Source organism: Gallinula chloropus (genome assembly GCF_964237585.1).
Source record: "Gallinula chloropus genome assembly, chromosome: 4".
In the NCBI taxonomy this organism is placed as follows: Eukaryota; Metazoa; Chordata; class Aves; order Gruiformes; family Rallidae; genus Gallinula; species Gallinula chloropus.
The window spans coordinates 35912214-35928877 of record NC_140088.1 but is presented as its reverse complement, the minus strand read 5'-3'; the positions used below and the strand labels follow the sequence as shown (position 1 = coordinate 35928877).

General features: G+C 34.6%; 1 protein-coding gene across 2 annotated transcripts in view; it reads right to left on the bottom strand.

Annotated features, from left to right (window-relative positions):
* FUT8 (fucosyltransferase 8) overlaps positions 1-6929 on the bottom strand; it is a gene marked incomplete at both ends in the record, with an annotated part of 58613 nt that extends 51684 nt beyond the window's left edge. For both annotated transcript variants that reach the window (XM_084263902.1, XM_084263903.1), the window contains one exon: positions 6727-6929. In XM_084263902.1, coding sequence (XP_084120028.1) covers positions 6727-6929 — 203 coding nt within the window. The remainder of the gene's footprint in view (positions 1-6726) is intronic.
* Positions 6930-16664: the final 9735 nt, after the last annotated feature.

Genomic DNA, 16664 nt, shown 5'->3' with positions numbered 1-16664 from the left:
TGAGCACAGGATACATGTCCTGAAGTCCATGAACCGCAAATCAGCCCTGAGGTTGGCTTGTCATCTCAACTCAAATCTACATATTAATAAACTGAAATTATTAAAGTATGAAAATTAGATACTATCTTCTATTTGCCTCACAACTTAAGAGTCAGTGCAAGGAAAATAAAATCCCCTTTCATCTCTAAAGAAATTACATTTCTGGTGGATCCAAGGGTTAAAAATTATTCCACCTTTTGTAAGAGCTGAGCCTGAAAAGGAAAAAAGGAAGTAGATATGTAATGAAAAGTCCTGAGGACTGTAAAGAATACAGAATTCTTGCAGAACATGAAGATGATTCTTCATTCATAACGTAATATAAGCATAAAAATAAAGGGATATTCTCTCCACATGCACATACACAAAGTTTCAAGATACCATACGGGAAGACCGTTTGCCAGATGAAGATGCCTCTAGCATAGAGAAAACAGTGGTTAGAGGGAGTATCTAAACCAGAAGTGATGCCATTCTAAAGATCTTCCTGAGATGTCATTAACTTTAATGTCTCTTAGTTCTAGATAATTAAATACTAATAAAAATTTAGGAACTAATGAAAAGTCCATTTTCAGTGAAACGTTTGAGGGAATAAATACCTAATGGCAGCATCAGAAAGGTATATCACACAAAACATAGCATTTAAGTCCCTTTTTCTAAAGGGTGTGGGAAATGTGGAAGAGAAAGCTACACTGCCTGGCAGAAATTTCGTCCAAAAAATCTGCACTCTTAAAGCTTCCTATTGAAAGCAAATTAAGGATAATGAAATTATTGCAAAATACTTGTGTTTTAAAGCTACCACGGTAAATAGAAAGGAATTACCAATAACTCTTCATAGATTTTTTTTTATGCACTGCAGGAAAAAGCATGACAAAACTGAGCAAACACACTAATCAAACACATGCACTCCCTAAATATTCTCACTCTCTAGTGAACAACCCATTTGTGAATTTGTTTTTGCAACAAACGCACCATATGATACTACACTGAGATATGGTTCTGCATTGCCATGTTCAAGAGCATATTGAAAGATATTTACACTCTTGCACTAATTTAAAACAGCAAGGTTGAAATCAATTGTTATTTATTTATTATTAGATTTATTTATTGTGATCTATCAAGTTGGTATCACAATTTGGATTGTGACATGACAACTAACCACAAAATTACCAGGAAAAAGGGAGAGGTTTATTTTGTGTAAGTCACAGTCCCTAAAGGTAAAATTTGTGAACAAAATAAGGTAAAAAGATACAAAATCATTACTACAGGGTATCTTTAGACGTCCCACATATCCTCTGAACATAATGTAAGTCTGCTAAAGTAGCAGTTACAGAATCCTACAGAAGGATGGTTATGGATGATATGAAAGAAGTGCTATAATTCTGACCATTTGATAAAAATATTTTTTTAAAAGAAATGTACATGCCATTTAACATGTTTACTGTACTTAGGTTATTAAAAGGAGCTAGGATGGGGTGGAGATATTCTTCTAAATCAGTTGTTTGGACTTTTAAAAATTATATAATTTTAGGATAAAACTAAAATTACTTATTCTTTTTGCAATTTTGTCTCTACATCTGTTACCTCATCAGACTTGGAATTGCTGTCTTCCTCACTTTCATCCAGTCTCAAAATTAAGGAAAAGTTCTTCTCTGCAACCAACACAGCTTGCTTGTTACTGCCCTCTACAAGTGCATCAACTGAGTTGGAGATAAGGCAACATTTGAGGTAAAAATGTTTAAATTAAAATCCTTATCTATACTCATGGCATCATCTGTGCAGATAACATTTAGTGCAGAAAATCCTGTGAATAAGTATACTTATGAGTAAGAATTCCTGTTGAGAAACATAAGCACAAATTTTCATACCACAGTAAGTTCTGACAATTGACTTGCTCCTAAAATTTAAAAAAGTGAGTTTAAAGTAAGGTTATCTAAACTACGATGATTCTAACTAATATGTTAGAACATAACATGTCAGTAAGCATCTAGAATACAATATCCTTCATTTATTGCTATGACAACATTGAAAATTAAGTTATAAATACTAAATAAACAAAAATCATAATCCATTTATAGGGATAACACACCAAATAGTGGTTTTGTTTGAATTCTTTTTCTCAGTCCTTACATGGTGTGATTTTTGCATGTTGTTTCCTACAATTTTATAGTAAATATAAATTATCTTTTCCATAATGAACTCATATTAAATCAAGATATTACTGGGTAACTTTAAAGATTAAAATGTTTATGTTGTAGAGATAACCCATTTCTAATTTGCCCCTCTTTAATGATCTCGCTACACTTCGAGAGAGTTCTGTGTGCATCACCCACACCACTGAGGCCATTTTGTCATCACCTTCAGGTAACATAGAGGGGCATTGATTTATCTTTCCAAGTTCTTTGTATGGTGCTAGAAGGATTATGCCATCAGCTTTTTCTCCTCTCACTTTCTGTTTCCAAGAAGAAAATCATGTTTAAATATTAACACACGCAAACAAAAAAAAGAATATAAATTGTCATTTCACCCATTTAAGTTAAAACCTGCTCAGTAAATCACATTGAAAGATAACACTCAATGCTACCTGCACATAAAGAGCAAACGGCATCCCTTATCAATTTAAATCAGCACATACTTGATCAGTGATGATTTATGTCCACTGGAGATGTGCCCTTTCCCTTTATTCTGAAGTGCACAAAAAGCAATAAAAAGAGCAAAACTGCACACCATATTGTTCAATGATTTTCCTCCCTCACACATTGGCCTGTGAACAGCCTCAGCTTCAAACTTGAGACTTTTTTAATAAATGTGAGAGAAAATGGTACTTTCAAATAACATCAAAATTTTTATCAACCCAAAAGTATTCTAGCATCCAAGTCCCTTTCAATGCTTGCTGTACCCAACAACTGCCCAGAGTAATTGATAAAAGTACTTTAATAGATTTGTTTGTGATTAATTAATCCTGAGTTTAGATTCTATCCCAGCCTCAGTGCCAACTACACTAAAGCAACTACAGTGCTCTTTCAAAAATAAGATCCTACCTCTTCTTTCTGAACCTACATTCAGAACTATGAGAATAGTATCTAGAAACACTGTTTGGCTTTAGTTGTTTCATTACATTTTGCCCTTTTCCACTCCTGTTCCACTTTATATCACATGATCCTATTTAGATAAGAAACAGGTTATCAAATTTATTAAAAGAATTTCAGGTTTCAAAGGTTTACAAAATTTAATCTGTTATAGACTCTAAGAAGTAAATGCACATGGAATGTGATTTATTAGTAATAAGAACACACTATGAATACATTTTAAAAGACACTCTGTTTCCCTGAAGGGAACTCTGAATTACTGGTTCCTGTACTGCCGGACTTCCCGTCCGGGAGAGAATATCACTAATATACAATAAGGGATAAAAATCACCCACCAAGTCACAAAGGAGCATGCGAATACTATGAACCATTAAGATGAAGGCATGCACACAACTTTTCCAGTTCCCATTTAAGAAAATCAGACATAACTCAAGTAGAAATTTCAAGCTCTCCTCCTCCTAAAAGCTTTACATCATCTAGATACAATAGCAACAACCTTTAGTAGTCATATCACAATGCCACTTGTGAGTAAAATGTTTGCGTAAAACTACCTTGCAGGCAAACAGTGAAACAACATTACATAATATTTGTTTATTCTTACTCCCTATTGAGTTTACTTTAAATACCTACAAAAACTGTAGTAAAGATTTCCCTTTTTGCCGTGAGACCTACAAGAGTTGTCAGAAGTGTTCTTGAAAGGGATCTTCCAATTCTACAATCTTACAATCTATTAAAACCCCCTCAGCTTTATTACTATTTTGCAATAATGGAACTTTGGCTGCTTCTAAAATCAAGCTGTATTTGCTCACACAATATTGTTTACCAGCACATACCGGCTATGGTAACTCTCCAAATCTCATTATACTACAATGTTAACACACAAAATTACTAAAACTTAGGTGATAGAAAACATTTTAATTCCATTTATCTTCCGCATTACTAATCTGTGCCACCTTATAGCCCCCAAGTAAGGTTTTTTACATAGCATCATATTGGTAAAGAAAAACTCTGGTAACTTCTCACCTAAGGCTTTCCAAATGCACTGTAAAAAGGAAGTGGTGCCTGAAGTCATTTCAAGTCATCAGAAGCACACCACAAAAGTATACTCATCTCCTAAAGGACTACTTTTATTTCAGGCAATTTTCAGAAAGATGTGACTGTTCCAACTCCCATTACTGTGAAGGTACATAATAAAAAAAAGTATCTCAAAATAACCTCACCAAAAATCTTTACAAAAATACCCACTATTCTTAACAAATACAGGTAATATAACATGAATAATTAACAACAACAACTAATAATAATAGTAGGACATGATGTAGTTTGTGAAATCAAACATACAGATGTTGAAAGGGGAAATGAAAAAAAACTAACCACCAAACCCCCAAAAAACCCCAAGAAACCAACCAAACCTCTTATTGCCCTAAAACCTTAATTCTACTACTTATGGATCCTATGGAAGCACAGGATGCAAACAGGGAAAAAGCCTACAAGATCAAATATGATACAGGTATCATACAGCAAAAAAGGGCTAAACCAAATTTTTAAAGCATTGTCACAGATCTAACATTTCTCAACATTTGAATAGTTGGGTTTTGCACACACAGGTGTGTTTCTAGTTTTCTTTTGCTGTTGTTTTTGTTGTCTTTGGGGAGGACATGCTGCATCAATTGGCAGCAAAAGAACATTCATATCTGAGTGGAAAGATCACTTCTTGGCTTTGCCTTCATGGGTGGCAGAATGAAACTGCTACTGAAATATGCTTAATTTCATGCATTAGCTTAACCCTGTTCCATGCCTTAACATATTCTGTATCTTCACCAGAAAAACAGTGCTTCTTTTACATAGAAAATAAAAAAAAACCAAACCCAAACCAAACCTTTAGTTCTCTAGATATAAAATCTTAGTGGAGAATGGCAGCAAAAACAAGATTTATGTCAGTGTAACAAAATCCAACTTGGCAGCAGTGTTTACCTTTACAAGTTACACTGATGAAGAAACTGTCATCTGAACTACTTGCATTTCACAGCCAGTTTCAGTAATTAAGAGTTTTCAGTGCATAAACAAAACTTCCAGTAATTAAATCAAATTAAAATAATATCTCCAAATTTTCTGCCTTTGATCAGTAAAGACTAAAACAAATTATGTCTTCACTAAGATGTTAACTGGATCAAAGTAATCTTTTCTGTATAATTATAATTCAATTTCTCAGAAATATTTTTCAGCAACATATTGAGACAAAAGAAGTCAGAATCCAGTTAAGACTGCTACAGATGACCAAATCTAATTCTAGAAACTTGCAGCAATTAACTGAAGCACCGAGAAGGAACATTAGAATGTTCTATTCTAACATGTTTAGATCAGAACTAAACTAATGTTTTAATTTTCCATGATTTCTAAAAATAAACAGTATAAGCTGTTATTTTAAACTTGGGCACTGAAAATGTAATATTTGTCTGAATATAGATAGGTTAGGGAAACAGAGAAATATGTTGAGAAAAATCATCAGTGCCCAAAACATAGTTTAATCTGTATCTGTACATCTCCTCTATCTAGTGCCTCTTCAAGAAAATCAAGACCATTTACTTTCTTCTAGTCACAGTGCAGCCTGAACTGGTCATATTTCAATATGACTCGACAATATGTCACTGTACCACTTATTCATGTCAGACAAACATGGAGGCTAGTAATATTTACATTCAAGGCCAAATATTTTCCCCTTATGAGGAAAGAAATCCTAAGTTTGACACCCTCCCATTCTATAAAATCTTGTATTAAGCTTTGTTCTTCTCTAGCCTCCTAAAACACGTGACGCCTCTACACTTGCCCCCATGATCTATAAGGACTTTTAAGTTGTATGTGGTGACGTCCACATACTTCGGTCCGACCTGACTCTGGTCCATCCTGCCTAGGAAGGTCTCCCTCGCAAGCTGCTGGGAAAGGAGATAGCAGAAGTCTATGTTAAAAGCTGTCTTTCTGAAAAGGTGAAAGAAAACACTTCAAATTGTAATTGTAACAATTTATAATGTAACAAATAATTATAAAATGGGATATGATCCCACTGTTTAACAAGGATTGCTACAAGTTCATCAGCTTTTTTCAAAAGCCAAAAGTTAAAAGAATTCATATATTGTGGCAGCTAACGACAGCTCATCTTCTGCAAGGCCACATGTATCTTCAACAAGCTGCAGAAATGTTTCCAGTACTTGTAAAACAAACTCTTCCAGTAACTTCATGCACAAATGTAGAAAAGTCACTACCTGTTCTAGTTGGTTTGAATGTCATAATAATTGCATTTGTTTGAGGTTAGCAGTGAGGAGTTAATCACCTACTGATAGTAACATGTGGACACTATTAAGTAATGACTATTAAATAATGACTATATTAGACCAAAACTAAATGTATGTTATTTGTTTAAAGGTTTTTGCAATATATTTTTAGTTATTTATAGCACTGATTAAAACACTTCTTATACTTTTAAATGTCAAAATATGATTTTAGGGAAAAAAAACCCAACACCCAAACACCATACTCTCTTTCAGTTGAATTGTGGATATTTCATATAACCATTTTCTGAAAAGTTTTAGTTACTTTGAGATCCTACCTGAGAGATTCTGCCATTCGCCTTAAGTCTTCATTTTGTTGCTTTAAACGTTCAAGTTTAGCAAGTATCTTGGATAATTCACGACTTGAGTGATCCGGATGCTCACTGTCTCGTACCAGGTGTCCACCAATATAAAAGAGTAAAGTTCCCCAAGCAAAGAGGATGAGCATAATCCAACGCCAGGAACCAGTCCATGGCCGCATTTTCAGAAGTTCAGTTCACTCCAGAACTGCTTCTGCTCACAAAATAACAAACATTTTAAGTCCTTAGCCTGTACAAAAGTGGACAATTTCAGTTCTCCTCTTTCACCACATTGTACTGGAGAATAATTATTCTCAGTGTTTATCTTAATGCAACTCCTTAGAGAAGATCCTTATGGGGCTGTACATAGAAAGGATTAATATCGCCTCATTCTTGGTTTATATTCTGTGAAAAAGAATAAGAAAAAAATCTGAAATTATAATTCTGATATACAACAATATATTGGATTGCAATTAAGCTAAATGTACTCTCATTAACATTCAGGAATGATGATAGACAATGTTCCTACTTTCTGTCAAGGAGAAAAAGAAAAAAGCTTTTATCTTTCCACAATAAATGTGCTGAGCTCAAGAACGAACGACATAAATAACATGCAATTAATTCTGGGTTTCAAATGGCTAGAAGAAATGCTGCTTTTATTTAAGAAATATTTACCAATTCATGTGTTATTTCACACACTAAAACAGTACAAAAATAATTCTGGAGCAACCTTAGTCTCCTTTACTACTAGCAAAATGCTTTTATTCAATCACAAATTAATCTTTTTTTTTTCCACCTTTATGTGTGGAGTTCTTCTCCAGTTTTATCATAGCCTGTATCATCACTCTGTAACAGAAGAGTTTTTTCCATTCTAACAATACACACTACTACTTGCAATAATAGTAGCAGCTGTAATACCAAATGGGAAACTTGCAAGCACAGCAAAGAACATGGGCACTAATTCCTTAACACACAATCCATTGCAAACCTTAGTCTTAAATTCATAGTGGCCTCTGAAATGCCCATCTAAAAGCTAAATCCAGTAGTTTATTTCTTGCTTAATACAGCAAGACAACACTTCTTTCTTTCCTCTTCCACTATATGTGCTAAAACAGACAAGAAGAAACACTGAACATCTGAGAGGTTAAAAATGAGGGAGATTTCAAGTAGAATCTATATGGCACTGTATACTCACACATCTAAAAATCAGGCATGACTTTCGTAATACTTTTCCTTTAAAACTATCAAATCTGTTTTGACATGTGTTATTAAAACTATAAAAATGTAAGAAATGCTCTAAAGGTAATGCCTTCTCTCATCTAAAAACACTGCACCATTTTAAAAAATGCAAAATCACTGCCACTCATTTTCTACTTGGGAAAACATCATTCAATGACTGTAAGAATCTTCTCATACTATCTTGAACAGAATTTAAGATTTAACTAATTAGCATGTCAAAAGTCTTATAAAGTAGCTCTCACATCTTTTCATCTTTCTCTGCAATTTAACATATCTATCTTCTGTGAAAGGCATATATATGCTGATTTTACTCAATTTCCAATATTTCCTCTGAGATGCTGTACACACCTATCTTTTCCCAAATTGCTCTTCTCTGTTTAATCCTTCTTTTACCATAAACTCTTTTTCGTTTCATTTATTTTGGTCTTCTGTTCCAATACATTTCAAGTTTAGGTAAAAGACTTCCCAACTTGCAGTAACTTCCAAACTCACCCAGTCACAGAGATATGCCTAGAGCACACACTTCCAGATACAACATTTCTAACATAGTATTAAAAATGCTGAAAAACTTTCTCCAGTTATTTTGCAGAAGGGTTTTCATGTGTACATTTGTGAAAGAGGCAGAAAAATTCCACTTAAGGCCAATAAAAAGGTACACAAGACGAACTATTTGAAAATTGAAAATATTACTAATGAAATAGAAAACATATGTAGTGGCCCCTGAAGCTTTTCTATCTAATGCATCTATGCATTGTAAGCAGATCAGTTTTCCTTGAAAGTAATGTCAGAATCCCACACGTCGTTTTCTACAGATCTCTAATAAAGCATTGTTTAGCTTTTCCTTTAGCTTGACAAAAGAATGTGACTGCCTTCATGAAGACAGAGGTTTCTTCAACCATCATACAGATCACATCACAAGGAAAAAGACCCCACATTCTAACAAGCAGAAAAAGACATGCCCAACCCATGGATGACTGTTCTATAAGCAAAGCAATCCTAATTACCTGCAGAAATTATTAATATAAAGCTCTGTTGGACTGAGGTTTAAGGTTTAAGTGGGAAATTGTATTCTTACATCTATACTTCCTACCACCTAGACAATCGTTCACTGCAAGACACTAAGTGAAATCACAAAGTCTGTGAAGGCAGAGGGAAGAAAAATAATAGATACTTCAAATATTCCTCTACTGATTGGGTAAATATTATGCTGGGAATTGAGATGAGAGTAAACATGCTGCAAAAATCATAAAATTACTGCTTAAGCGAAATGCTATTATGAAAAACTCTTGATTTAATCATAAGCAGTCTGCAGATCTTAAAAAGTTTCTGCTGGAGGACGACTTTGTAACAGCATAATATACTCAAATATGATCTCCTTCTAGGAGCAAGAAAGAAAAAAAATCACTACAGATATGATTAATTTCAAGAGGTGGAACTGTTTTAAAAGTGGACTCCATACTCCCTAGAAACACATCACGGTCTTCATTAAAACAGCAAGTACAGGTGACTTTATAATGAGCAAAGAAAGTATCCTTTCAAAATCATGATGAAATTGTTAGATAAAGGCTTCAAATTCTTGTACCTTAAAGATATAAAAAATAATACTAAAACTTTTATCCAAAGACAGCTTCCTCGAGACTTTAGGGTCAACAAACAATCAGTGTATCTAAGAAATGTTTAGAGTACTCTGCAACGAGAATACTAATTTTCTCTTTTTTTCAATTTGTTGTTCACAACACAGTAAACTCACAAATCAGGTACCTTCTTTATAAGAGAAAGTGTTGATCTGTTTCAAACAAAAGTGCTAGTAGAACAGGCTATCACACAAATCCACAAATTAATACAAGAAGTCATCAGAAACAAATTCTAGTCTAAGGAAGTTCAAGAACACAATAGTTTAATTATTACAAGTAGTATGTAACCTCTTACTTCTAATCACCTTGTAGCAAAAGCATAGAAAATGAAAACACTAAACTGAATTACTTGCAAGGGCTACTGCAGGGATCCCTGCAACTACAGGCCAGGAGGAAAAGAAAAGACAAGACATTCATGTCAGGCAACCTGGCAGAAGTAGCAATAGGTTGAAACACAACTGCAGACATAAGGATGAACATAATCTAAGTAAAAGTGTACTAAGATGGCTTTTGGAAAGAGAAATTGTGCCTCATATATTTATCAAAGATCTTCTGAAGATGCAAACAAGAGAGAAACAGTTCTAATTGCTACACAGCTGATCCAGTTTAATGAAAACTAGGTACTTAGTTTCTAAGGGGAAAGAGTGATCAGAGACCTCAGTGAGACTCATGGTAGAGTTCATACAGCTGAAAGTATTCATAAGTGATTGGGAAAACAAGGTGGAAAGTGAGGTAACAAAGTGTGCATGTAGGGTGCAAATAGTGTGGCCAGCAGGAGCAGGGAAGTGATAGTTCCATTATGCTCAGCTCTGGTGCAGCCGCACCTGGAGTGCTGCGTCCAGTTTTGGGCCCCTTGCTACAAGAAGGATGTTGAGGTGCTGGAGCATGTCCACAGGAGGGCAACGAAGCTGGTGAAGGGTTTGGAGCAGAAGTCCTATGAGGAACAGCTGAGGGAACTGAGGCTTTTTAGTCTTCAAAAAAGGAGGCTGAGGGGAGACCTTATTGCTCTCTACAACTACCTGAAAGGAGGGTGTAGAGAGGTGGGGGTGGGTTTCTTCTCTCAGGAAACAAGAGGAAATGGTTTCAAATTGCACCGGGGAGATTTAGGTTAGATATCAGGCAGAATTTCTTTACTGAAAGGGTTGTCAGGTATTGGAACAGGCTGCCCAGGGAAGTGGTGGAGTCACCATCCCTGGAGGTATGTAAAAAGCATGCAGACAAAGTCCTTAAGGAATGGTCTAGAAGCAGACTAGGCAGGGTTAGGCTGTTGTTGTGCTCAATGATCTTAAAGGTCTCTTCCAACCTAAGTAATTCTACAATTCTATGATAAAATTTCTGGGAGAGCAGTAGCAATAAATATACTTTATTAAGCAGGACACTGAAAATATCTAAATACAAATTATTACTAAATTATCTAAGAAGACTGTTACATTTCTTTTACCAGAGGAAGACATATATTTTAATGTACTAGTTATCCCTTGAGATTTACCATGATTTCTTGTTGTCTTATGTTTGCTTGTATTTACCCATGCAGAGTCTCTTACATTTTCCAGTGCATAAGCACATCAAAACACAGTTTATTGACAATTAGTTAATTTTAATTTTCTTCCCTGAAATTTCAGATAAGTTCTAGACTCCCTTCCAGGGGATCCCAAGAATGGTTAACTACCTTCTTAGAACATTACCTTCTAAAATAATGTTTTATGTCTTTTATCTCACTGAAAGGGGTGTTTAGGATGAAAAAGAATGTATTCCTATTCTCACCAACATCTAATTCCAAGATCTTGGAATTATCTCTACAGCAATCTTTGAAGCTACCTTCGGGGTTTTTTTTTAAGTTTCATCACTACATCCAGTTAAAAGGCTGTCATCTGCACAGCACTTATGTAGATGCTAGGCATGGACTGAAAGAAGCAGCACAGTAGAGGCAGCAGCATACAACAGTATATTGGCATGAAAACTTCTAAAATTGGTAAACTTCAGGGATTCTTAAATGTATGTAGGCTTGTAAAGAGACGGCTTTTAGCTGCAGTAAAATAAAGCAGCTTGGACTTTATAAACTGTGGAAAATCTTCCACATATGAATGCAAAGAGTCTCCTGGTTCCATAGGAGACTGAAGATGAAAAGACTACAAACAGCTATGAAATCCTCTCAAAATAATGACAAACAAATAGAAATTGGTGGTGAACAACATCAAGACTTTTTTTCTATTTAAATGTAGAAATTTTCTGTCACTGTTTATAATTTGATCTTTTTATTTCAAATTCCTGTTTCACCTATGAAAGAAATCAGTATCAGGAAAAAATAATGTTAAAAGCAAATACTAAATTGAAAGAAAAGTGTCACATAGAGTAAGCTATTTTTCAGGTTTAATTTAGTCCTGAAGCTCTATTATAAAAAGTCAGTACAAAATATGTGGTATTATTTAATGAAGCACAGAAGTTCTGATAAGTACTTGCTATTATAAAACATTAGGAATACACAATATTTAATGCATCAGTTGAATGGAAAATAACAGCGAGAAAAGAACTCAAATTAAAATTTATTTACTGCTAAATGCATAGCACAGAATATGTGGTTAGTGTCACAAATTTATTTAGACTCCATTAAAGAGTAGACAGAATATTTACATAAAAATAAACGTCTGCTTCAATGCTTAATCAGGAAAACAAATTGTGCATATTACACATATAAATTCCAACTGATTATAAGCATATAAAAATGTTTTGTTGTCAAATTAACAGAGAAGGTTTGGTTAAAAAAACCCCCATTGCTTCAATGCAATGCAATGTTTACAAAATGACTGAAGTAAACACTAACTTAATTAAAGTTATAACAAAAAACCCCAGAATGAACTGTAACTCCAATATCATCAGGAGAAATAATGTGCATCCATGTCAAAGTTATTTTGCTACAACAAAAAAAATTAATCTATGAAAAAATAAATATAAACCATCTTTCCTCATCTTACCCCCATAATGTCATCTGGTTATTTTAAAACTTCAAAAGACACTTAAAAATAATAAACTTGAATAGCCCAATACCATTATTTCAAATGAAAGGGCATCTTCCATGACAAAGTCCTCATTAACTTACTATTCCCAACATGCTTTCAGTAACAAATTCAGTGACAGTGGAGATCTTTGCTTGCTATTTAGAATTGTGGCCTCAGAAGAGCATTATGCTTTTACTTGACGATGTAGAGTCTCAAGTTATTTTAGGTTCAGTTCAAAACAAGATAAACAAGACTACTTTTGGCTCAATCACCTACTGAACTACTCATTCAAAAAAACCCAACCTTATGTAAGTTGAAAAGAAAAAAATTACTCTTGAAGCAAAACTCATACATCACTATAGCTAATATATACAGCATTATATTAATGACATATACACCATATACAGTTCTCTTTTTACCTGAAATTCACTCACCTGTCAATGGCATAACTAAATGTGAAACACTCAAAAAAGCATACATTGCCATACACACAACCTATATTGAACACATCACTGCTAGTTTCTATTAAAAGTAAAGGAAACTTAAATAAATTAGTGTTTTTAAGATCTCCCAAAAAAAAATCCTTTTTAGGAAAGCATGCCACTCTGATATTAACTTGCTCTGCTTTAATACAAATAAAATTATAAAAATCCAACAAAGAACTTTCCGATTCCAGTTTCTATATAACAATGATATTATGGCACAGCCTCTGACAAAGGATTAGAGCCTAAAGAAATAATCCTTTTGGGATATTAAAAGTAAGGATCAAAGGACAAAAATAACAATTAAATGACTCTGTAGTGTTTGATACAAGTAAGAAAATGTGGCAAATATTATTCAGGGTGTATGCAATGCATTCTTTCAAAAGCTTATGTGTTATTTAATGAAACACTATCTTCATAGTCTAAATTAGGTCATAATGGGCAAGATTTCCTCAGCCAAATCTGATGTCCTAGTATTTCAGGTAACTGTGTCATAGTAAAGTCTTCTTTAATTTCCAAACTAAATTTATATTTATTTAAACTTGTGCTTTCTTGCACTAGTAGTTTCGATAGCTTGGTTACTGCCCTACTCAGTACACAGTTGTACCTATAGAAAGCAGCCACATCTCCGTTTTAGACTTACATCCTAGTCTGAGTCTTACATGTTAGTTTACAAGCACTTCATTGCATGTCCCTTACAAATTCTCCATATTCTGACTCAGCTCCCGTTCTTATTAAGTCTTTTCAGAACACAGTAATCAGAATTGTGTATGTAACACATGGTGCTGCCAGTGACTTGTATGAAACAAATATTTGGTTTTCTCTATTGGACCTACTTTCTGTGATATGTCCTAGGAGTGTCTTTGCCTTTTTGATGGCCACATTACTCAGGCAGTCAGTAACCATTTTGCAAAGACATAAACATTCAAATCTTTTTGCATCCATATCTCTTCAAATAAATAAGCTCCCTTCTTATATACAGAAATTCTTATTTTTAATCCTTTTAACTTTGTGTGATTATACTTTATCCCATTCTACCACTCCAGCATGACAAGTAAAAAAATTCCTCTTCCGCATTTTTTCTGACCATCATAACACTCCTCTACTTTGTGACCTTTAATTTAATTAAAATCTATTATCTTTTTGTTACTACAGAAAATACCCATTATGCATAACAAATGTCATCTGATGCACTAATAGTATCCACCAAAATAATAACTCTTCCTTGCAGCACTAGTCACTGTCACTTCACCCCTTCAGCTTCTTCATTTTCCAATGAAGGATGGTACTTTTCAGCCAATGTTTTTCTCATTTTCTATGTGCCAAGAAAACACTGAAAGAACGTCAAGACAAAGAGTTTCACTAGGAAATGTATTTAGCCTCACTGAAATTGTTTGCTTTCTGAAAGCTCCTTCAGCTTTTCTATTCAAGTTACTTTTCAGTTATATAATTCCATTTTCAATAGATTAAACCTATCCACTCTCTGCTTTTTCTGGAACAAGGGCATAAGTTTTATGGTATTGCATACATATACTTAATTATTGTGCAAATTTACCTACTTTTGCTTCTTGACTTCTGTTCACAGGACATCGTTTAGATAATCATGATTACTATTTACTCCTACATCCATACCTTCATCTTTACTACTATTTCTGTAGAAGCTTAATTTTATATATCTCTTAATTGCTCTGAGCAATTTGGGTGATTTTCTCTTCATAAACCCCCTTAGAATTTTACAGAAGTAAATAAGATCTGCTCATCTGATACAATCAGCAGATTATTCTCTCATTAAACATTTTCTTAATGGAATTCACCACCCTTTTCAATTCCATTGCAAGTGCAGATTTAGTCAATATTGAAGCCTTCAAACACTGTAATTTTGGATCTTCACCACTGAAAAATCCCTGGCAGGAAGAGATGGTACTGAGGATCTTCCTTAACCATGTGAAAGATACAGGCTCATTTATTTAATTTGGTTAGAAAACAAAATCACAAACAGGAACAAACAGGAGAAAGATCCAATGTGATTTATACGTCCTGATATTTTGTTAGAGAGATTATGCCAACGAGTGAGGAAGCTTGATGACTTTTTGGACTTACAGACCAAATGATCAGTCTACAAGCAAGATTTTAAAATTAAGGCGAGTCATTTTAAGATTAATTCAGAAGCATTAGCAGAATACATATCGCGATGCGGAAAAGAAATTCAACACTGAGGAAAAATGAATCTTAAAGGATCTTGGTATTACAACTTTAAAGAATTTTTTTTATAAAAATACCTTCAGAAAGGAAGGGAGAGGAAGAAATAGACAAATATTCAGATTTTCAAGTAAACAAACTTCTTGTGCCAAATGCCTTCCTCTTTTAGGAACTTACAGTTTGTTTCTAACTTCAGAGAAAGGTAGTTTCTCTGTATAACTAATTTTATCCTACAGCCATAGGTAGTGATTACTGATGCAACTAGTATCCAAGTGCAATCAGATTAGCATATTTTTCCCTTTGGTACTGATATTTAAAAGATGGCTAGATGTGTTTTTAGGCATATGCCTAGTGGTGGTTGGCAGATTAGTGTGATGGTTGGACTTGATGATCTAAAGGGTTCCTTCCAAACAAGACAATTTTATGACTCTGATATCTGTCCATGCTTCTCATTTACACTCAACAGAAAACAATAAATACATAATCCTAGCTTTGCTTATACCTTTAGAACCTCAGCACTTTGAACATCTCTGTATGCTCCCTAAGAGGTTCTAGCTTCCCATGCCACAAGCACGATCACTTTCTGATAGTTTCTCCACTAAACAACACACTACCAATCTTCTTTAAGAATTTATTAACATTGACAGGGACATACTCTTTAATATTTGTCCTGTACTAAGTGGCTAAATGTTCCTAGCTACTTATCTTACTCTTTCCGAAGTTCTATCATAGCAACTAGAAATCAATGATTCAAGGACCATGACTAAATATTACTGTCTTAAAAATCCTTTGGTATCTCCTCATTCTCTTCTGTGCATTTAGTAAGGTTTCCGATATTGTCCCTCACAGCATCCTTCTGGACAAGTTGTCCAGCTGTGGGATGAGAGGGTTCACGCTGTGCTGGGTGAAGAGCTTGCTGAAGGGCAGAGCTCAAAGCCTTGTAATTAGTGAAGCTACATCTGTCCAGTGACCAGTCAACAGCAGGATTCTTCAGGGCTGAATCCTAGGGCCAGTTCTGCTCTGTACATTTAGCAACAATATGGATGAAGGAATTGAATGTTCCATTAGCAAGTTTGGTTGTGATTAAAAGGGTGACATTTAACAAGTCCACCTTGGTAAATGAGAAAGGAGAATTGGCTGCAAGTGATGAGGAAAAGGCTGAGGTACTGAATCAGTTTTTTGCCTCAGTCTTCTCTGGCCGGAAGAATCCCAGACACAGACACAGACTGGGAGAAGAGCGTCTTGAGAGTAGCCCTGCTGAGAAGGACTTGGCGATTGTGGTGGATGAGAAACTTAACATGAGCCAGCAGTGTGCTCTTGCAGCTCGCAAGGCCAATGGTATCCTGGGCTCCATCAGGAGAGGAGTG